The 16,973-nt window shown below is 42.6% G+C and overlaps 1 protein-coding gene across 2 annotated transcripts in view; it reads right to left on the bottom strand.

Moving 5' to 3' along the window:
• The window catches only part of LOC140535672 (proto-oncogene vav-like), a 52,390-nt gene that overhangs the window by 25,082 nt on the left and 10,335 nt on the right, over positions 1–16,973 (bottom strand). For both annotated transcript variants that reach the window (XM_072657103.1, XM_072657104.1), the window contains exons 3-13: positions 13,745–13,861; positions 11,675–11,733; positions 10,847–10,912; positions 10,591–10,699; positions 10,317–10,406; positions 10,131–10,199; positions 8,078–8,181; positions 7,711–7,810; positions 7,459–7,554; positions 5,311–5,379; positions 5,112–5,198 (exon numbers count right to left, since the gene is read on the bottom strand). In XM_072657103.1, coding sequence (XP_072513204.1) covers positions 5,112–5,198; positions 5,311–5,379; positions 7,459–7,554; positions 7,711–7,810; positions 8,078–8,181; positions 10,131–10,199; positions 10,317–10,406; positions 10,591–10,699; positions 10,847–10,912; positions 11,675–11,733; positions 13,745–13,861 — 966 coding nt within the window. The remainder of the gene's footprint in view (positions 1–5,111; positions 5,199–5,310; positions 5,380–7,458; positions 7,555–7,710; positions 7,811–8,077; positions 8,182–10,130; positions 10,200–10,316; positions 10,407–10,590; positions 10,700–10,846; positions 10,913–11,674; positions 11,734–13,744; positions 13,862–16,973) is intronic.

Raw genomic sequence — 16,973 nt, 5'->3', positions numbered from 1 at the left:
TACTCGTTAGCTACATTAGCCTCATAGCTCTAGAGCTAATTGATGTAGTAAAGGCTTCCATTACTCGTTAGCTACATTAGCCTCATAGCTCTAGAGCTAATTGATGTAGTAAAGGCTTCCATTACTCGTTAGCTACATTAGCCTCATAGCTCTAGAGCTAATTGGTGTACATTGGCTTGCATTACTCGTTAGCTACATAAGCCTCATAGCTCTAGAGCTAATTGGTGTACATTGGCTTCCATTACTCGTTAGCTACATAAGCCTCATAGCTCTAGAGCTAATTGATGTACATTGGCTTCCATTACTCGTTAGCTACATTAGCCTCATAGCTCTAGAGCTAATTGGTGTAGTAAAGGCTTCCATTACTCATTAGCTACATAAGCCTCATAGCTCTAGAGCTAATTGATGTAGTAAAGGCTTCCATTACTCGTTAGCTACATTAGCCTCATAGCTCTAGAGCTAATTGGTGTACATTGGCTTCCTTTACTCGTTAGCTACATTAGCCTCATAGCTCTAGAGCTAATTCGTGTACATTGGCTTCCATTACTTGTTAGCTACATTAGCCTCATAGCTCTAGAGCTAATTGGTGTACATTGGCTTCCATTACTCGTTAGCTACATTAGCCTCATAGCTCTAGAGCTAATTGGTGTACATTGGCTTCCATTACTCGTTAGCTACATAAGCCTCATAGCTCTAGAGCTAATTGGTGTACATTGGCTTCCATTACTCGTTAGCTACATTAGCCTCATAGCTCTAGAGCTAATTGATGTACATTGGCTTCCATTACTCATTAGCTACATTAGCCTCATAGCTCTAGAGCTAATTGATGTAGTAAAGGCTTCCATTACTCGTTAGCTACATTAGCCTCATAGCTCTAGAGCTAATTGGTGTACATTGGCTTCCATTACTCTTTAGCTACATTAGCCTCATAGCTCTAGAGCTAATTGATGTAGTAAAGGCTTCCATTACTCGTTAGCTACATTAGCCTCATAGCTCTAGAGCTAATTGGTGTACATTGGCTTCCTTTACTCGTTAGCTACATTAGCCTCATAGCTCTAGAGCTAATTCGTGTACATTGGCTTCCATTACTTGTTAGCTACATTAGCCTCATAGCTCTAGAGCTAATTGGTGTACATTGGCTTCCATTACTCGTTAGCTACATTAGCCTCATAGCTCTAGAGCTAATTGGTGTACATTGGCTTCCATTACTCGTTAGCTACATAAGCCTCATAGCTCTAGAGCTAATTGGTGTACATTGGCTTCCATTACTCGTTAGCTACATTAGCCTCATAGCTCTAGAGCTAATTGATGTACATTGGCTTCCATTACTCATTAGCTACATTAGCCTCATAGCTCTAGAGCTAATTGATGTAGTAAAGGCTTCCATTACTCATTAGCTACATTAGCCTCATAGCTCTAGAGCTAATTGGTGTATATTGGCTTCCATTACTCGTTAGCTACATTAGCCTCATAGCTCTAGAGCTAATTGATGTACATTGGCTTCCATTACTCATTAGCTACATTAGCCTCATAGCTCTAGAGCTAATTGATGTACATTGGCTTCCATTACTCATTAGCTACATAAGCCTCATAGCTCTAGAGCTAATTGATGTACATTGGCTTCCATTACTCGTTAGCTACATAAGCCTCATAGCTCTAGAGCTAATTGGTGTACATTGGCTTCCTTTACTCGTTAGCTACATAAGCCTCATAGCTCTAGAGCTAATTGGTGTACATTGGCTTCCATTACTCGTTAGCTACATTAGCCTCATAGCTCTAGAGCTAATTGATGTAGTAAAGGCTTCCATTACTCGTTAGCTACATTATCCTCATAGTTCTAGAGCTAATTGATGTAGTAAAGGCTTCCTTTACTCGTTAGCTACATTAGCCTCATAGCTCTAGAGCTAATTGATGTAGTAAAGGCTTCCTTTACTCGTTAGCTACATTAGCCTCATAGTTCTAGAGCTAATTGATGTACATTGGCTTCCATTACTCGTTAGCTACATAAGCCTCATAGCTCTAGAGCTAATTGATGTACATTGGCTTCCATTACTCATTAGCTACATTAGCCTCATAGCTCTAGAGCTAATTGATGTACATTGGCTTCCATTACTCGTTAGCTACATTATCCTCATAGTTCTAGAGCTAATTGATGTAGTAAAGGCTTCCATTACTCATTAGCTACATTAGCCTCATAGCTCTAGAGCTAATTGATGTACATTGGCTTCCATTACTCATTAGCTACATTATCCTCATAGTTCTAGAGCTAATTGATGTAGTAAAGGCTTCCTTTACTCGTTAGCTACATTAGCCTCATAGTTCTAGAGCTAATTGGTGTAGTAAAGGCTTCCTTTACTCGTTAGCTACATTAGCCTCATAGTTCTAGAGCTAATTGATGTACATTGGCTTCCATTACTCGTTAGCTACATAAGCCTCATAGCTCTAGAGCTAATTGATGTACATTGGCTTCCATTACTCATTAGCTACATTAGCCTCATAGCTCTAGAGCTAATTGATGTACATTGGCTTCCATTACTCGTTAGCTACATTATCCTCATAGTTCTAGAGCTAATTGATGTAGTAAAGGCTTCCATTACTCGTTAGCTACATTAGCCTCATAGCTCTAGAGCTAATTGGTGTAGTAAAGGCTTCCATTACTCGTTAGCTACATAAGCCTCATAGCTCTAGAGCTAATTGGTGTACATTGGCTTCCTTTACTCGTTAGCTACATTAGCCTCATAGCTCTAGAGCTAATTGATGTAGTAAAGGCTTCCATTACTCGTTAGCTACATTAGCCTCATAGCTCTAGAGCTAATTGATGTAGTAAAGGCTTCCATTACTCGTTAGCTACATAAGCCTCATAGCTCTAGAGCTAATTGGTGTACATTGGCTTCCATTACTCGTTAGCTACATAAGCCTCATAGCTCTAGAGCTAATTGATGTACATTGGCTTCCATTACTCGTTAGCTACATTAGCCTCATAGCTCTAGAGCTAATTGGTGTAGTAAAGGCTTCCATTACTCATTAGCTACATTAGCCTCATAGCTCTAGAGCTAATTGGTGTAGTAAAGGCTTCCATTACTCATTAGCTACATTAGCCTCATAGCTCTAGAGCTAATTGATGTAGTAAAGGCTTCCATTACTCGTTAGCTACATTAGCCTCATAGCTCTAGAGCTAATTGATGTAGTAAAGGCTTCCATTACTCGTTAGCTACATTAGCCTCATAGTTCTAGAGCTAATTGGTGTACATTGGCTTCCATTACTCATTAGCTACATAAGCCTCATAGCTCTAGAGCTAATTGATGTACATTGGCTTCCATTACTCATTAGCTACATTAGCCTCATAGCTCTAGAGCTAATTGATGTAGTAAAGGCTTCCTTTACTCGTTAGCTACATTAGCCTCATAGCTCTAGAGCTAATTGGTGTAGTAAAGGCTTCCATTACTCGTTAGCTACATTAGCCTCATAGTTCTAGAGCTAATTGGTTCACTTGGCTTGTAAAAGGCTTCTGAAGGGGAAAGCTGGGTTTGTTTGGGGAATTATCGCTTGTATTTGTGATCGTATTCTGAGAGCGATATCAGAAGGTGAGGGCTGTGTTCAGTCAGAATGAGAGAACCCAGCTGTGGTTAGCTGCTCCGCTGCACGGCTTGATGCTCTGCAAAACGTTTGCAAGTTTTGGAGGGCATGATCCCTGGAGCTGTTTAAAACGGACTGATAATCAGGTACTGTACGATATGATCGCATATGATCACAATACAAGTATCCAGAGCAAATTACACCAGCATGTGTCTTACTATCTGACTCAGACGGAGCCCTGATTGTAATTATACAACCACCCCGTCACACCCTGACTTATTCAGCCATTAATAATCACATTCAGAGATGCGACGGAGAGAAACTGATGGCCTTTAAGCTTCCGTTAAGCTGGTAAAGCTGTGTTGCTTATTTGTAATTTTGCCCATCCTTAAGACACCACCCCGTCACACTGACCTATTTAGCCATAGAAATCCTATTCAGTGCTTTAAGCTTCTAAGAACCCGAGTTCCAATATTAGTAAACTGTACGTTTGTCCAGTATTGATTATTTGCTATTTTTGTTAGTTTTTAGTTTTCTCGAGAGGATCCGTCAATCAGAACGCAACCACCCCGTCACACTGACCCATTTAGCCATAGAAATTCAAAGTTGGTAAAGCTGGTAAACTGAACTTTCCTCAAATGTTGATCATTTGTTCATTTCTACATCCTGAAGGTCCACCCTAAATAACACAACCACCCCGTCACACCAAAAGTATTTGGCTATGAAAATGGTCTTCTTGATCACACGTCACTGAATGCGGTTGCTATGGCTAAATAAGCCAGTGTAACAGGGTGGTTGTGTTATATGGGACGGCCTCTCAATGTAGTAAAGGCTTCCATTACTCGTTAGCTACATTAGCCTCATAGCTCTAGAGCTAATTGATGCAGTATGGGTTCCCAAGAACCCGAGTTCCAATATTAGTAAACTGTACGTTTGTCCAGTATTGATTATTTGCTATTTTTGTTAGTTTTTGTTTTCTCGAGAGGATCCGTCAATCAGAACGCAACCACCCCGTCACACTGACCCATTTAGCCGTTTTCTAAATTCAAGATTTCTACAAAATCTTATTATTGGCCATAAAAATGGTCTTCTTGATCACTCGTCTCTGAATGCGGTTGCTATGGATAATTAAGCCAGTGTAACAGGGTGGTTGTGTTATACGGGACGGCCTCTCAATGACATAATGTAGAGAAAATGACGTCCTTTAAGGTTTATGGTAGTTTTAAAAGCTGGAAACGGTATTTGTATTATTTTTAATAATATTTTTAAAAAATAATATAATAATAATTTTTTTGATTTCGGTTGTCCATCAAGCAGAACCCCACCACCCCGTCACACCAATTGTGTGCAATTACTCTCATTACTTCATTGCATGCCAGAACAAACAAGCTCCTTCTGCCCAGATTAACAGATCAGCTTTACAGCTTTACAGATCAGTTTCTGAGACCTGAATCAAATAATGAACTGATCAATAAATAATAAATTCAATGAATTAATCATTAATCATTTGATCATAAATTCCTCCGGCTCTTACCATGTTCTCAATGCAGAGCTGAAACGCCGTGATCTGACGAATGATTTCATTATCCCTCTTCACCTCGTTCACACACTGCGCTAGATCCTACACACACACACACACACACACACACAGCAAATACACACATTATACACACACATTTGTCTTTAACAAACTGACTACAAACACACAATCACACAATCACACACACACTCACCCTCATGGCGTCCAGTGCGGTGCGAAGGTTCTCCTTGTCTGTTGGATTAACAGTGTGTTTCACCAGTTCCTGCAAAAAACACATATCTCCATTAATACTTAATAATTATAATTAATTATAAGCATCCTTCAGATCAATTCAAATTAGGATCAATCGGCTGAATCCAACCTCTTCAGACCTTCTCATAAACGCCTCTAAACATCCCTCTAAAGAGCTGGAAACCACACGGCAGGGACGGCTGTACTCATAATAAGAAATTCATTAATAAGAATTAAGAAATAAGAAGTGTCTTTGTGCAAACTGCTGTAATCAAATATCAGCTCAGGGGAACTGTGGAGGACAAGAGAAGATCCAGAAGATCAAGAAAACCAATCCAAAACCAAACCTCCAGAAGAACCTGACTGCTGAGAACCTGAATGGCCATGAGCCGTTTTCACATTACCACTACAGACACAGCTTAACGTTACCACCCCGTCACACCCTGACTTATTCAGCCATAGAAATCCCATTCAGTGCTTTAATCATCTAAGAACTCGAGTTTCAAAATTGCTAAACTGTATGTTTGTCCAATATTAAACAATTAATTGATTATTTGCTGTTTTTGTTAGTTTATTTTTGCAGTTCTTAAGAGGGTCCGTCAATCAGAATGCAACCAAGGGACAGCTATATTCATATTAAGATATTCATATTAAGATATTAGCCAGTATTTTTTTTAGCTAACTGTTAACGTAATCAAGTGGCAGTTCAGGCGAACTGTGGAGGACAAGAGAAGATTCAGAAGATCAAGAAAACCAATCCAAAACCAAACCTCCAGAAGAACCTGACTGCTGAGAACCTGAATGGTCTGATGCCTGGCCCACACTACGGGATGTTAATGTTATGGTTTTTTAACGTTGTTAGGTTGTTAGTCATCATCAAAGTTCCCACACTGAAAGAAACACCCCACACTTTCAGATCATACATGCAAAAGAGTCCCGGCCGACAGCTCCGAACCTCAAACCCCTCGCGGGAATTTCTTGTGAACTGCTGCATCGCGCAGAAAAAGCCCAGAGGAAGAAAAGAACGTAGGCACCTCGAGAGTTCGCGTGGAAGCCGTTTATCTGGACGTTAAAAATACTGCTCAGGAAACAATTATTATTCATATATATTAATATATTAATATAATAATATCATATATTAACAAATAATAATTAATAAAAATTGTTAAGTGTTAACAATTTCAACCCGGTCCCTTAATGAAGCCCAGTTTTTTATGAAGTTGATCCTCTTGCTTTTGGTAAAATGGATAAAACTTGGGTTTGCAGAAATCTGTGCTGTGGCTGGGGGCTGGGGGCTGGGCACTGTATGGGGGGGTTGGGGGGTAGGATGATTCTAATGGCCAGGTACCAAATTAACCTGCAAATAAGAAATGTATTTTAGTGCACTGTGTGTGTGTTAGTGTGTGTGTGTGTGTGTGTGTGTGTGTGTGTGTGTGTAAATTCCCCTTAGGCTCGTGTAGAAGTGTATATATGACCCCGGCTGACGGTATCTGAAAGTTTGGTTCAGCCCGGCTCTCTGTGGTTGACAGTCATCATCAGGCATCAGGCAAGGGTTCGAATTATACCAGAGAATCCTTTGCGAATTGTCTAGAAAAGCAAACCGGCCCCACAGTCGGCCCGATCACCTTGTAGTGTGGGCCGGGTCAAGAGGTCAAGAGGGTGGTGCAGCATTGCCTGCACAAACCTAATCAGAAGGTGCGGTGCATTTCATGACGAGAACACCTCGCCAGCTGTGGGGTTGTGCTGCAGCCAGTGGCATTGGGAAGGTTAGATGGAGCAGCCTGTGGCTTCTACAACAGAAAAATGATCCAAAACGCAGCTCGAGACCACCGTGGACCACCTGAGGAGACCCAAACCGAAGCTTCTGGGACGGCCCTCACTGCCCTCTGATCTAAACATCGTTAATCAGGTACCGTACACCTGCTCAACCACGCAATGATCTAATCCACCATGCAGATCACACAGATATGGTCCATTGTGAAGCATGGGGGTGGATGTATCGAGCTTGAGCTTGAGGGTGTGTCACTAGCAGGCAATACTGTACGAGTGGAGGGAAGAACGGACTTCAATGCATATGAAGTGTGTGTGTATGTGTGTGTGTGTGTGTTACCTGCAGCAGTAAGTGGTATTTGAGCACTCTCTGCATGGGCACCATGAGAAGGTCTCGGAGAGAAAAGCGGCCGCTGTTGGCTCTCATAGAGCACTCCTGTGGGGAGGGGAGGGGCTAATTACTGCACACATATCAAAAACATCTCAAATGTGTGAGGGTGTGTGTGTGTGTGTGTGTGTGTGAGTGAGTGTATGTGTGTGTGAGTGTGTGTGTGTGTGAGTGAGTGTGTGGTTTCATTGTGAGTGTGTGTACCTCTAGTTTCATTTTGACGTCCTCTCTCAAGCTGGCGATCTTGTCCAGGTGTTTGGTGGCAGATTCCACCTGACTGCAGTACCGGCCGTACAGCAGCAGCCTGCAGGTATTTCGGGTAAAGTGAAGAGTGTAGGGTTTAATACTGACCGCCTCCTCCGCCCAAAAAAGTAGTTCTAGCACTTTAAAGCTTCCATTGTAGTTGCTAGTGCTGAGTGTAAGGATACGAGTACGGTAATAGAGTAAACATCATGTTATCTGATGACAGAACGACATGGGTAGAACTTTTAGCCAATAAGCTGGTGTGGGCGGAGTTAACTGGTCTGTAACCTAATGTATTGCTAGTGTATAAGCAGCCCTGTGAGCTCACTTCTCCTTATAATCGATGAAGATCTGGTAGAGGTTTTCTGCTCCATACGCTGATATAGAGCTCTGCACCTCCTTCAGCAGACAGCGATGAGTACCCACTAGATCCTACACACACACACACACACACACACACACAAAGATGCTGATGAAGATAGATGATCTGTGAATTATGAATGCTCAGGAAATTATTACATCTATATTGAAAAAGATGAATGAATGAATGAACTGGCAATGAATGAATACTGAAACAAAGAATGAATTGCTGAATGATGGGAAATGTATAAATGAATGCAGTGTTACCTCTGTATTGATGGAGATGAATGAATTAATCAATTAATTAATTCATTCATTCATTCATTCATTCATTAGTGATGAGTGAATAATTCCTGAATGAATGAATGAATGAATGAATGATGAATGGATGAATTGATGATGATGAGGGATGAATGGAAGATGAATGGGTGATAAAATAATTAATCAAGGAATCAATGAATGATGAATTAATTAATGAATGATTAACGGATGATAAATGGATGATGAATGGATGATATATGGATAATAAATGGATGATAAATGGATGATGAATGGATGAATAATATATGAATGATAAATGGATGATGAATGGATGATAAATTGATGATGAATGAATGATAAATGAATGATAAATGGATGATGAATGGATGAATAATATATGAATGATAAATGGATGATGAATGGATGAATAATATATGAATGATAAATGGATGATGAATGGATGATAAATTGATGATGAATGAATGATAAATGAATGATAAATGGATGATGAATGGATGAATAATATATGAATGATAAATGGATGATGAATGGATGAATAATATATGAATGATAAATGGATGATGAATGGATGATAAATTGATGATGAATGGATGAATAATATATGAATGATAAATGGATGATGAATGGATGAATAATATATGAATGATAAATGGATGATGAATGGATGATATATGGATAATAAATGGATGATAAATGGATGATGAATGGATGAATAATATATGAATGATAAATGGATGATGAATGGATGATAAATTGATGATGAATGAATGATAAATGAATGATAAATGGATGATGAATGGATGAATAATATATGAATGATAAATGGATGATGAATGGATGAATAATATATGAATGATAAATGGATGATGAATGGATGATAAATTGATGATGAATGGATGAATAATATATGAATGATAAATGGATGATGAATGGATGAATAATATATGAATGATAAATGGATGATGAATGGATGATAAATTGATGATAAATGGATGATAAATGGATGAATAATATGTGAATGATAAATGGATGATGAATGGATGATAAATTGATGATAAATGGATGATAAATGGATGAATAATATGTGAATGATAAATGGATGATGAATGGATGATAAATGGATGATAAATGGATGATAAATGGATGATGAATGGATGAATAATATATGAATGATAAATGGATGATGAATGGATGATAAATGGATGATAAATGGATGATGAATGGATGAATAATATATGAATGATAAATGGATGATAAATGGATGAATAATATATGAATGATAAATGGATGATGAATGGATGATAAATGGATGATAAATGGATGAATAATATGTGAATGATAAATGGATGATGAATGGATGAATAATATATGAATGATAAATGGATGATGAATGGATGATAAATGGATGATAAATGGATGAATAATATGTGAATGATAAATGGATGATGAATGGATGATAAATGGATGATAAATGGATGATAAATGGATGAATAATATGTGAATGATAAATGGATGATAAATGGATGATAAATGGATGATGAATGAATGGATGATAAATGAATGATGAATGAATGGATGATAAATGAATGGATGATAAATGAATGATGAATGGATGATGTATGAATGTATGTATGAATTCAGAATTATCCCTACATTGATAAAGGTGAATAAATGGATGTTGATTGGATGATGAATGGATGATGGATGGGTGGTGAATGGGTGAGGGAGTGCAGTATTACCTCTATATTGATGAAGATGCTCTCGATGTCAGGGGGTTTGAGGAAAGCCTGCAGTGGCTTCAGAAAGTGCTAAAACACACACACACACACACACACACACACACACACACACACCCTGGGTTTAGTGCAACTGTGTGAGCTGTGTGTGTGTGTGAGCTTTTTGTGTGTATGTGTGTGCTTGTGTACCTGCAGTATAGACTCCAGTGTTTGTGTGTATTTCTCCTCAGTCTGCTGAATCTCCTGCAGACAGCAGCTCCTCTTATCCACCTCAACCTTCTGAGAACACACACACACGCACACACACACACACACACACACACACACACACACACACACACACACACACACATTTCTATTAGTGTTTTTTCATCTTTTGGTATCAAATCAGTAGAATGTGGTTGGTGTATGTGTGTGTGTGTGTGTGTGTGTGTGTGTGTGTGTGTGTGTGTGTGTGTCTCACTGTCTCTGGAGGTTCCTCTGTCCTCATCAGGTCTTCATAAATATCATCTCCCTCATTCTCTTCATCCTCCACGCAGTCGTACAGATCATCATCTTCATCCACCGTGTCACTGAGGCAGAGACAGAGAGACAGGACATGAATAATATGCAAATGGTCAACTTCAAGCCCCGCCCACAATAGGTGCCCAACTAGGAATAAAAGAAACACAATAACCAGGAGATCACACACACTCACACACACACACACACACACTCACTCTATCTGGTCTGAGAGGCCGTTGTAGATGTCGTCATCTCCTACACACACTTCATCAGGAAAAGGTCTGAGGAGGAAAAACACAAAACCACACACACACACACACACACAGCGTAATCCTTTACAATTCGACCCTAAATGACATTTTCTGCATATTTTAGACATCATTTCTATTCATTTACTGAATTTAACACTTTTATTAAGAAATAATTAAGGATAAAATTTTAATGTGACATTATTTTGCACACACAACATTTAATGGGCTTTTCTCAATTTGTTAAATTCAGTAAATAAGCAGTAGTAGTGTAGAATTAATAGAGAATAAATGTTTATATATTAGTATATATAATTTTATAATTTATATATGGTGGTAGTGTGTATGTATATATACTTTATATGAACTTATTAGTATATTAAATATATTGAAAGTATATCAGTGTGCACATTAAATAGTGTGATCTGTTTGTTTGTGTATTGGTGACTTTTTATACTGAATTGTAATTGTTTGTTAAATTATTTTTAATTACTTCTGTAATTACTATTTTCACTGAAGACCTATTATTTTTAGATTGGTCATAGACTAGCATTCATTTACTGGTACGCTTTCTTCCTTGTGTTATTATTTACACTCAGAGAAAGTAGATTTATGAATTATTATTTATTTATTTATTATATTTTAAGAATTTCCCATGAAGACTAGATTTAGGACCAGTATTGATTTAGTGAGGAGCTGATCTATCGAATGTCAGTCAACCTAAATTCAATTAGTGTGTGTGTGTGTGGAGGGGGTGTTGTGGTATGGGGGTGGGAGTGTGTCGGCTGTTCTCACCTGAATCCCTTCTGGACGGCTGTATGGGTTTGGGACAGAACGGACAGCGTGCCGATCACCTGCAGGAGAGAGCAGTCACACAGCTAATAATCAGGGCTGAGGGGCACGGCTGAACACCACAGTACAGCAGAATTCTGCAGTGAGAGTCACGCCTGCTCGCCCCGTGCTCGCCCCCTGCTCGCCCCTGCTCACCCCCTGTTCGCCCCCTGCTCGCCCCCTGCTCGCCCCTGTTCGCCCCCTGTTCGCCCCCTGCTCGCCCCCTGCTCGCCCCTGTTCGCCCCCTGCTCGCCCCCTGCTCACCCCCTGCTCGCCCCTGCTCACCCCCTGTTCGCCCCCTGTTCGCCCCCTGCTCACCCCCTGTTCACCCCCTGCTCGCCCCTGTTCGCCCCCTGCTCGCCCCCTGTTCGCCCCCTGCTCGCCCCCTGCTCGCCCCTGCTCACCCCCTGTTCGCCCCCTGTTCGCCCCCTGCTCACCCCCTGTTCACCCCCTGCTCGCCCCTGTTCGCCCCCTGCTCGCCCCCTGTTCGCCCCCTGCTCGCCCCTGCTCACCCCCTGCTCACCCCCTGCTCGCCCCCTGCTTGCCCCTGCTCGCCCATGTTCGCCCCCTGCTCGCCCCCTGCTCACCCCCTGCTCGCCCCTGCTCGCCCATGTTCGCCCCCTGCTCGCCAATGTTTGCCCCCTGCTCGCCCCTGTTTGCCCCCTGTTCGCCCCCTGCTCGCCCATGTTCGCCCCCTGCTCGCCCCTGTTTGCCCCCTGTTTGCCCCCTGTTCGCCCCCTGCTCACCTCCTGCTCACCCCCTGCTCGCCCCTGTTCACCCCCTGCTCGCCCATGTTCGCCCCCTGCTCGCCCCTGCTCGCCCCTGTTTGCCCCCTGCTCGCCCCCTGCTCGCCCCTGCTCGCCCCTGTTTGCCCCCTGTTTGCCCCCTGTTCGCCCCCTGCTCGCCCCCTGCTCGCCCTTGCTCCGGCCTCTTTACACTGCCGGCCTGTTTCCTTCACAGCTGAGATTCCTTTCTTGTTGTTTAAAGCCCTTTGATCCGGTCTGTAAACCCACACTCATTATCATTCAGAACTGCACTACCGGCGTAGTTACGATCAGTTTCAGGGGCCCCGAAATAGAACCCAGGGGGACTCCACTAAACTAAACAATCATCAAATGATTCAGTATAGTTTCAGCGTTAGGATTCATAACTGAATGGTTATTAGAAGCTTCAGAGGTTAAAGCTACAAATCTCAGTTTATTCCAAATTGTGTTTAAAGGTTATTAAATACAGGTTTATTAAATGTTCTGAAAATAAAGACCAAAAAAAAAAAAAAAAACTGGTGGAACTAAAAGTTCTGAAACACTTTACTGACAGATGTTAATCAGATATCTAATATTACCAGCTTTAAAAGGCAAAAAATAATTAGATCAGTTTGCATAAGTGTTTATATTTATTTTTCTTCATAAAGTTTTATTTATCATATTTTATCTGTTTTTTCTAAAAATTGAATATAATTGAATATAATTCTCTCTATATATATTTTTACCTTCATTTTATCTTTTTTAATTAAATATTTTATTAATATATATTCTTTTATTTAAACAACTATTGCATTACAACAATTTATGTTGTAAAGCTGCTTTCTATACATTTTATTTAAATGTCTTTTTTGTTTTTTATCTTAAATATTATACATTTCATTCTTTTTTATTATCTTTTTTGTGCAATATACATAAATTATTATTATTATTATTATTATTATGATTATATAAAATACTACTACTAATAATAATAATAATATAAAAATAACAATAACATTATTATTATTATTATTATTATTATATAAAATACTACTACTAATAATAATAATAATAAAAAAATAATAATAACATTATTATTATTATTATTATTATGTGCATTACCTGGGGATAAGCTTACGTAAGTCAATATCTTACTCCAGCTTGCAAATAGAAGCACAACCTGCTCATGAATTCTCATCTACTGCTTTATAAATACATTCTTCAGTGTTAATATATGTGTTATAACACCCCTGTGTGAGCAGCCTTCAAATAAATGCAGTGAGAGTCAGACCTTGCCAAAGTCTCGGACGTCAAAGAGGTCGAAGGCCTCGAACAGTTCACTCTTCTTCATCCCAAACTTCTCATGACATGCCGACAGAAACGTCCTGATGTTCTTCAGACAGAGGAACTGCCCACACACACACACACACACACACACAAACATATCAATTAATCACATACCAGCACTCTCCATACCCCAACCCTACTGACCCCTACAGCACTCTCCATACCCCAACCCTACTGACCCCTACCAGCACTCTCCATACCCCAACCCTACTGACCCCTACAGCACTCTCTATACCCCAACCCTACTGACCCCTACCAGCACTCTCCATACCCCAACCCTACTGACCCCTACCAGCACTCTCCATACCCCATCCCTACTGACCCCTACCAGTACTCTCCATACCCCAACCCTACTGCCCCCTACCAGCACTCTCCATACCCCAACCCTACTGACCCCTACCAGCACTCTCCATACCCCAACCCTACTGACCCCTACCAATACTCTCCATACCCCAACCCTACTGACCCCTACCAGCACTCTCCATACCCCAACCCTACTGACCCCTACCAGTACTCTCCATACCCCAACCCTACTGACCCCTACCAGCACTCTCCATACCCCAACCCTACTGACCCCTACCAGCACTCTCCATACCCCAACCCTACTGACCCCTACCAGTACTCTCCATACCCCAACCCTACTGACCCCTACCAGCACTCTCCATACCCCAACCCTACTGACCCCTACCAGCACTCTCCATACCCCATCCCTACTGACCCCTACCAGTACTCTCCATACCCCAACCCTACTGCCCTACTAACCCCTACCAGCACTCTCCATACCCCAACCCTACTGACCCCTACCAGCACTCTCCATACCCCAACCCTACTGCCCTACTGACCCCTACCAGCACTCTCCATACCCCATCCCTACTGACCCCTACCAGCACTCTCCATACCCCAACCCTACTGACCCCTACCAGCACTCTCCATACCCCAACCCTACTGACCCCTACCAGTACTCTCCATACCCCAACCCTACTGACCCCTACAGCACTCTCTATACCCCAACCCTACTGACCCCTACCAGTACTCTCCATACCCCAACCCTACTGACCCCTACTAATACTCTCCATACCCCAACCCTACTGACCCCTACCAGCACTCTCCATACCCCAACCCTACTGACCCCTACCAGCACTCTCCATACCCCAACCCTACTGACCCCTACAGCACTCTCCATACCCCAACCCTACTGACCCCTACCAGTACTCTCCATACCCCAACCCTACTGACCCCTACCAATACTCTCCATATCCCAACCCTACTGACCCCTACCAATACTCTCCATACCCCAACCCTACTGACCCCTACCAATACTCTCCATACCCCAACCCTACTGACCCCTACAGTACTCTCCATACCTCAACCCTACTGACCCCTACAGCACTCTCCATACCCCAACCCTACTGCCCTACTGACCCCTACCAGCACTCTTCATACCTCAACCCTACTGACCCCTACCAATACTCTCCATACCCCAACCCTACTGACCCCTACCAGCACTCTCCATACCCCAACCCTACTGACCCCTACCAATACTCTCCATACCTCAACCCTACTGACCCCTACCAGCACTCTCCATACCTCAACCCTACTGACCCCTACCAGCACTCTCCATACCCCAACCCTACTGACCCCTACCAGCACTCTCCATACCCCAACCCTACTGACCCCTACCAGCACTCTCCATACCTCAACCCTACTGACCCCTACCAGCACTCTCCATACCCCAACCCTACTGACCCCTACCAGCACTCTCCATACCCCAACCCTACTGACCCCTACCAGCACTCTCCATACCCCAACCCTACTGACCCCTACCAATACTCTCCATACCTCAACCCTACTGACCCCTACCAGCACTCTCCATACCTCAACCCTACTGACCCCTACCAGCACTCTCCATACCCCAACCCTACTGACCCCTACCAATACTCTCCATACCCCAACCCTACTGACCTCTACCAGTACTCTCCATACCCCAACCCTACTGCCCTACTGACCCCTACCAGCACTCTTCATACCTCAACCCTACTGACCCCTACCAGTACTCTTCATACCCTCAACCCTACTGACCCCTACCAATACTCTTCATACCTCAACCCTACTGACCTCTACCAGCACTCTCCATACCTCAACCCTACTGACCCCTACCAGCACTCTCCATACCCCAACCCTACTGACCCCTACAGCACTCTCCATACCCCAACCCTACTGACCTCTACCAGTACTCTTCATACCCTCAACCCTACTGACCCCTACCAGTACTCTTCATACCCTCAACCCTACTGACCCCTACCAATACTCTCCATACCCCAACCCTACTGACCCCTACCAGCACTCTCCATACCCCAACCCTACTGACCCCTACCAATACTCTCCATACCCCAACCCTACTGACCCCTACCAGCACTCTCCATACCCCAACCCTACTGACCCCTACCAATACTCTCCATACCCCAACCCTACTGACCCCTACCAATACTCTCCATACCCCAACCCTACTGACCCCTACCAATACTCTCCATACCCCAACCCTACTGACCCCTACCAGCACTCTCCATACCCCAACCCTACTGACCCCTACCAATACTCTCCATACCCCAACCCTACTGACCCCTACCAGCACTCTCCATACCCCAACCCTACTGACCCCTACCAATACTCTCCATACCCCAACCCTACTGACCCCTACCAGCACTCTCCATACCCCAACCCTACTGACCCCTACCAATACTCTCCATACCCCAACCCTACTGCCCTACTGACCCCTACCAGACTATGGCAACTCCACTGAGCCCCTTCAGTAATATCCATACTCAATCTAGCTACCACATATAGCTCCATAGGAACCACTAGCACCCTTGCACCATCCTTGGATTCCATTGCAATAACTTGGAAAACACCATAGCAACCACCTAGCAACACACTAGGGAACTGAGTAAGCTGTGCATTTCTATCATGATTTCCTCTGTACGCTAGTCTACCGTAGAGATCACTGAACTGCAGGCAGTTTGAACAGGCGCTCTGCAGCTCCCCAGCTGTTATTAACGGACTGTGTCACGTTCACGTGAACTTCCTCCTCCAGCTTCTACTGGTGTTATAATGCTGCACTGAGACTGTACTGAGTACTGCCATACCGACACACTGACACAGAGAGAGAGAGAGAG

This window comes from Salminus brasiliensis, chromosome 15 (genome assembly GCF_030463535.1).
Source record: "Salminus brasiliensis chromosome 15, fSalBra1.hap2, whole genome shotgun sequence".
Taxonomy (NCBI): Eukaryota; Metazoa; Chordata; class Actinopteri; order Characiformes; family Bryconidae; genus Salminus; species Salminus brasiliensis.
The sequence above is the reverse complement of the archived record's forward strand: the minus strand, read 5'-3'. Positions and strand labels throughout refer to the sequence as shown.